General features: G+C 45.2%; 1 protein-coding gene across 7 annotated transcripts; it reads left to right on the forward strand.

Annotated features, from left to right (window-relative positions):
• The first annotated feature begins 1,964 nt into the window (after positions 1–1,964).
• On the forward strand, positions 1,965–5,871 carry LOC136539330 (uncharacterized). Of its 7 annotated transcripts, XM_066531285.1 has the most exons (6): positions 1,965–2,649; positions 2,745–2,828; positions 3,067–3,162; positions 3,262–3,369; positions 3,774–3,951; positions 5,452–5,871. In XM_066531285.1, the coding sequence occupies exons 1-6, from the start codon at positions 2,566–2,568 to the stop codon at positions 5,496–5,498; spliced, it is 597 nt and encodes a 198-aa protein (XP_066387382.1). In that variant the 5' UTR covers positions 1,965–2,565; the 3' UTR covers positions 5,499–5,871. The 7 variants fall into 7 exon arrangements, 1 of the variants encoding a protein (XP_066387382.1); XR_010779633.1 differs by having other exon boundaries at positions 1,965–2,828; positions 3,067–3,369; positions 3,774–4,875; positions 4,967–5,871; XR_010779635.1 differs by having other exon boundaries at positions 1,965–2,828; positions 3,067–3,369; positions 3,774–4,875.
• Positions 5,872–7,037: the final 1,166 nt, after the last annotated feature.

Here is a 7,037-nt window from a genome sequence, read left to right on the forward strand (position 1 = left end):
ATCCTTGCGCCACCAGTGCTTTCTTCTACCTTTCTGCCAATCTAGTGAAAACAGAGCATCCTGCTGTGTATTAGAACCCGCAGCAGCAGCATCCATCGTCGTTAGTGCCAGCTTGTGCCAAACCAACTTGCGACGGTCAGCAGGCGCATTAGGTGGCGTGGCCACTCGATCTGGGCGGACTAGGATGGATTTGAGCTTGGCCGGCGCTCGTGCTCCAATTGACGCAGTGGAGACAGCACCCGAAGGGGGCGTCGAGCTGTCCGAGATGGCAGGCCAGCCGCCGTCAGTAGATCCACCGGATCTCGGTGGTGAGGTCACAGATGCCGAGGGCGCGTCAGATCTCAGGCCAGGGGGTGCTCGCGCTTGCCTAGGCTGCAGATCCGGTGAAGCCATCCCATCTTCAGCTTCAAAGGCAGCAGGGGAGAGAGCATCAATGGCGTCCATCTTCTCTGCCTCTCCATAGTCCAAGAGCTCCTCTTCCTCGAGATCCACGGATGATGCTACTGGGGATCCACAGGGTGTGGGCAGTGGGGTAGGCTTTCTGTGGGCGGGCTTTGGCTTTTTTGGGGTGGCCGCCAGTGCCAGAGGGGACGCCGACGGGTGGGTGTGGATGGGCTCTCGGTCGCTGAGACGCTCAGGGTTGCCTATCAGGTTCTCGCACATTATTACGCCGGAAGAATTGGACCTGTCATTCTTTTATGAACGCCTGAAATATGAATGATTACCGAGTTGAGAATTTTCAGTAAGTATAAAAGTAGAGGAAAATCATAATAGAAACTACGGAATGAAAATCCAAAACTAGTCCATCAAAGAGAAAATTGAAAAAAATAAAAAATTTTATGAGATAAACAAACATGAAAATTGTATGAGGTACAAAGAAAAAAATGTTGGTGGCTGGCAAACAATATATTCTTGTTCTCATATATCTTTAAGAGTTAAATGGATCATTTATCAAAGTTAATGGACTAATGATGTATTTAACTCTATCTTTAATAATATGTTTTGGTTCTAAAATGACTCTACAATATTAGAAAAGAAATAAAATTTTAAAGCCATGAATATGAAAATACAAGCTATTTACCTAATAACTAGTCTAAGAATACATCAGACAAAAACGACAAGTTCAAAAAAATCAGATGAAAAAAGAAAACAAAAAATTGTAAGGCGAATGAGGCAAGAAAAAAAATAAAAGCAAAAAAATAGGACGAATTTCTTACTATCAAACCAGGGAGGTTCGGCCGACAACCAGGCCATCCACGTCGCCCCAAAAACCGCTACCCGTCCGATCCTCGGATCCACGGCCCCTATTGCCTCCACCTCCCGCTACAGAATGGCACGCCCGCTACGAAGCCCTCGGCGGCTCTCCCTGAACCCGACGCCCACCTCCTCTCCGCTCTCTCGCTCTTTCCCTCTCCCTCTCTCTCCCTCCCTCGTTGTCGGCTCGCGACGCGGCTCAGCCGACGGCGCGGGACGACCTCAGCGGTGTGGCCCGCCCTCCGCGCGGCGGCGGCGTCCCTCCTCCTTCTCCTCCTCCTCCTCCACCACAGCCACCAACACGCCGCTTCCTCCTCGCGACGCAACGCGACCGGTCGCGTGGCCTAGGGTTTCGGACCTCCATCGCCGGTCGCCCCCACGCCCGCGCGGCCACCCAGGGGAGGCCCTGACACGCCGGAGCCCTCTGGCGGCGGAGGAAACTCCGTGGTGCCCGTGCATGAAGACGGGGAGGTCAGCTCAGCAACCTTGGCGGTGGATCTGGAGCGGCCGCTCGCGGGGCCCCTCCCGGCGCCCGATCTGAGGCTGGACCACGCCGTCCACCTCGCGCAGCCAACGGAGCCGGTGGATCTGCGGCGAGCAGCCGGATCCAGCGCGAGCCCTCCCCGTCTCCACTACATCCGCCTGCATGGCCTCCACCGATGGCCGGTGTGCGGCCGGCACGGTGGCGCACGTCCGCCAGCTGGCCCCCGCTGCCCCCCGCAGGTGGCCGGGATGCAGCTCCTTCGACCTCGCCTCGCACCCGGAACTCAAGCTCGCCCGCCGCATCGGCACCGGCCATCGGTATAATGGAAGTAGTTAGGAGGGGGGTTTGCTGGGTTACAAAGAATTACTTCCTGCCCCGAATTTCTCGGTTGGTTCTCGCCCACCAATTGGCAGTTTGTGGAATCCTAGATGGAAAAGCTCAGAAGTGTTCATAAACTCATGTTATTTCAGTTGTTGTACATATAGCAATAAGGTTAAATACTTGCTCACTTCTTTTATTTAAAAGCCTTGATCTGCTTCTATGAAATTCCAGTACCGCGCTTCCTTGGTTGAAGCTAAAAAATATGCATGCACGCTGCTTTATGCCATGTACAGCGGCACCATAGTGAAGTTTCCCCAGAAGTACTTAGGCTCATATATTATCTTAGTTAACCTGATAAATCAAGTTTCTTGCTTGTGTTTAGCATCTTTTTAGGACTTCTGTAACAAGAGCCTCAGAACTCATCTTGGAAACTCACAATTAGCAGAAGCATTGGATAGTTTGATATATATATTAAGCTGGGGAAATAAATTTTTTAGCTGTATCTGATGAGGCTGTATCTCGTATATGTGCAGGCTGCGACTGCCCAGATTGCAACCACTCGAGTGGTTGCGCTTAGTTATGTACACAAAGTATCTGAAAAGATAACTGTTTTTCATGTCATATTTAATGCTTACATCTTTTTCCGCTTGTATAGCAGCTTCATTATATAACCGATTGTGTGCAGGTTTCCCTTGCATCTGATTTCATGTACAATCAAATGACACAGGATCTAACAGCAAGCTTTGGTTATGATTATATGCTAAGACAGGTATCCTTGTTAGTTTCACCCATTTGTTAATTTTTCCATGCTTCACGCTGTTAGTGTAATGCACGTGTTACATAAAACGCTTGAGAGCATCCATTTTTTATGAGTTGGGTTATGTCACATGAATATCAAGTGGGTCTTTTTGGCTAAGAACTTATATTGTTCTATGGCCTTAAGATATTCAAGTTAAGTGAGATCACATGAATATTAGGTGAAAATATATTGATTATCGAATTTGCAGTGTCCATTGAGGGGGAAACTGGATACCAATGGCGTAGTTTCTGCTCTTTTGGAGGAGCGATTGACTCCGGCCGTCACTTTCCAGTTGTCTGCAGAGGTCAGTTTGAGAAACTTACTCTACTATTTAGTACTCCGTCTGTTTTTTTTATATGGCGTGTGACAAATTAGTGAGCTAATTTCCTGTCTTACTTGCAAGGGGAATTTCACAAACACTGGTTCAAACTGCCCTTGCAAACATAGTGGAACCAAATGGAGACGACAGGAAGTGGGAGAAGAGACCTTGTTATTTAGTATAGTGTTAAATGTAAGGGCTACAATAACTGGTGACAAGTGCACTCCATGCCCAGCCCTCCTCCCCTCAATCACTGTTAGTTAGAGTTGCTTACAGTTCACTTAGGAAAGAATGTTGGAGACATCCAAAAACTTAGCTTTCCAGTTCTTTAGGAGTCTATATGGCCACTCGACAAATTCAGCCGACGACCCCGACTTTGAACCATTGAGTGCACAGATAGTTTGGTTTCATATTCCAGGTTTGTTGACTCTAACCAGCAGTCTATATCTGGTTGTCTAGAGACTTACATGCTTTATATTTTATATGCAAGTGGAACTTATTTGCTTCCATATGCACTGTAGCTTAAAATCTAGGAACACCCGACGCGGCCTCCTTACACAGCTCCGCGCCTGCTCCTCTGCTCCATGAAACCCTAGGTGCCTGTCCTCGACGACCCCCACTACGCATCGCCTCTTCCTCTCCGGCAGTGGCGCCGATGGCTCAACTTGGCGGCAGATCCGCGGTGCCTCACCCCTCCACCCGTGGTTCCGCGGCGACGGAGGCGGGTCACCCCCTCCTTGCCTCTCTCCTGGTCCACAGAAACCCAGCCACCAGGTATGGATGGCTATGGCCACTTCCCCTACTCTGTTTGTTCTCCATCTACAATGCTTGTTTTGCTAGATTTAAAGCTTCATTTATTCGGATTTGTTACCGGAGATGGATGAGGGATTAGAGCCAAGTGTTTAGTTTGCTTCCTTTCTTATCTTCGTTTAGCGCCACATGGATTCCTGTTGTTACCGGTGATGACCTATGCACATTGTTGCTGCTGAGACTTTATCGTTCTGTGACTTTGGGAGTTTTACCTTTTACTGATGTTTCCATATTGTTACCTACCTAGCTAAATGCCTTCACTCAGATATTTTAGTTTCGTCTGTATTTTGTTCCATATTTTGCTATGTTCTTCTACCATGTTTTACTTCTATAAATCCAAGGTCTAGTGGAAGAGTCAAATACTTCGATGTTGTAGATCATGTGCAGGTGACATACTACATATCTGGAATATCTTCAGGTAAATTATTTCAGAGCATGAAAATCTGATTCTATAGTTTTAAAGACATGACAAGTAACAAGGAAAATGGCCTATTCATACTTCTTTTGTTGTTTTCCCTGTTACTATGCCCAAAACATTCACCTAGTCAATAGCCTGTTCAAATCGATTTACAGGATCCATTTTCCCTTTTCAAATATAGAATGTGCATTGCTCATATAGGTTCAATCTCACATAGCCTGTCTTTTTCTAATTTTCTGATGGTGTCACTAGATTCCTAATACCAGTACTGCTTATTGATGATCTATCCCTACAAAGTACCTCATGTACCGAGTTTGTGGACATTGATAATTCATAGTACCATTCCTTTTCAAATATAGAATGTGCACTGCTGTTTTTTGGTACTTTGTTATCGATGATATTGTTATCACAGGGAACTCTTGCTTGGTATATTTGAGTCTGGTTGCTTGGACTGGCCAATAATGTAGTAGGTATAGATCTTTGGACGTGTCTGTTTTATAATCTTTGATTCTATATACATGTATGGGTCAATTAATGATACACTTCTTATATTTTGATAAGGTGCGCAATTTAAATAACCGTTCAAGTTATTTGATCAATCATCAGGGTGATGAGCTTTTATCAAAAAACAGTAAACATCCCTCTTGCCGCAGCTACGCTTATCCTGTGTCGAGACTATAAATCAGCATTTATCTACATGTTTTAGTTGCTTTATAGAATAGTTTCCTCATTGATATATTTGTCTACAGATAGAGTACCTTTTGTAGCTCAACCTTCTAGTAGGAAGCTAGCACGGTCTTGTGGGTTATGAGACAATTATATTTATTTTAACAAGAGATTAAACATTCTGTATAAATTAAGGACGTACGATGTTAAGATCTGGAAATAGTTAGTTAGTTGCTTCTGTATGGATTTAGCATATTCAACCAAGCTCAGATGCCTCATCACAGTTCACAAATTGTCTTTTTTTATTATAAAATTGTTTTTCCCAAGAACTGTTGTACATAAACTTACTGCTAAATTTATGGCTAATGGCTTAAATGCAGATTTCATGGGTGTAGGCAACGAAGAAGCAAATACACGAGTAAGGTAAATGCCATTTCCTTACTTCTTCCAATTTCTAATCTCTATGTGACTCTAGACAAAGGAAAAAAAAACCTTGATGGTCGGTATGAAAACAGAGGCTTTAGAATATTTTTCATGCAGAGTGAAGATCTGAAATAGCTTATTGCATTGGCTTCTATGTTTTTGCTAGAAAATGTCATCTACCACATCAATCATTTAATGTTTACAATTCTGAATGGTTTTACCGTATTAAATATAAAAAAGACTCAAATCTTTCAGTTCTTGTGCATCACACATCTACATTAAGCTCCTAATATTGTTTCCATGCAAACATTAATCATGTTTTTGACCTGCGCCTTAACCAGGCGATTGGCCGGCGCGCGCAATGGCGCGCGTGATGCACTAGTAGATCATGGAGCATAGCCAAGTTCTAAGGAGGCTATGATATGAGATAGAAAACACACCCCGACTTCGCCATGGTCACCATCATTAACATCACTCTTAAATAAGAACACTTAAAATTATCATGTATTTTGCCCCTGTTGCAAGCATATTTTTGTTCATGTTGCATTTTCCAACGCACAAACATGATCTAGTAAAAGAAAATGTGGTTAGGCTTATACGCGGATCGAAACTTGACTCGGCGGCTTCCGGGTTTGCTAGCGTCGGTGCGCGACAATGCTAACGGGTGTCCCTCGGCTGGGCGAGCGAGGTGGCACCGTGGCATGCCAATGTCCTAGACATGAGGTCAGAACTCAGGAAAATGGAAGCAACACTAGTACGGTCTGTCCTGTGGGGCTAGACGTACCACGTAGGAGCTCCTCGTGCTGCAGCATGTTCGGGAGGCCGTATCGTATCGTGGATTATTTACTGCTGGCTGGTTTAGTATGAGAGAAAAACACTGTTTCTAACTAGAAATTTACGATCGTTTACGAGCCAGCGATCCTGCCCGCGCGCGCCACCTTTGCGTGCTCGGGGATAAAGCGGAGGACCTCGTCGCGTCCACCCTACCGGCGCTGTATGGCGGAGTGCCTCAACCCCATCAACCAACGGGGCGGTGCTGCCCACCAAATAACACCCGCGCCACACGTCGGTCTATCCATGTATGCCGACGTGCCGTGTGCCCCCGTGTTGTTAGAAGTTAGAAACAATTCATTAAGCACTTTTTGCAATATTTTACTCACACACAAGTCTACCTAACAGCAATATTTAATCTGCAATTAACAACTATAATAGCGTTTTGGCCTTCATTCAACAGATCCAGCTGTGGCCTGTCTCGTCCGTGCTGGACGATCGAGTCACTTCCTAACCGCCACGTCCCCGAAGAGCGCCACCGATAATCCTGGGCCTTGTTTAGATGGTAAGTTTTTTCACTTTTTTTTCATCACATCAAATCTTTGGACACATGCATAGAGTATTAAATGTAGATAAAAAAAATAACTAATTACACAGTTTGATTGTAAATTACGAGACGAATTTTTTAAGCCTAGTTAGACCATGATTAAACAATAATTATCAAATACAAACGAAAGTGCTACAGTGTCAAATACTAATCCCTAACGACGAT

The sequence above is a fragment of the Miscanthus floridulus genome, chromosome 2 (genome assembly GCF_019320115.1).
Source record: "Miscanthus floridulus cultivar M001 chromosome 2, ASM1932011v1, whole genome shotgun sequence".
NCBI lineage: Eukaryota > Viridiplantae > Streptophyta > Magnoliopsida > Poales > Poaceae > Miscanthus > Miscanthus floridulus.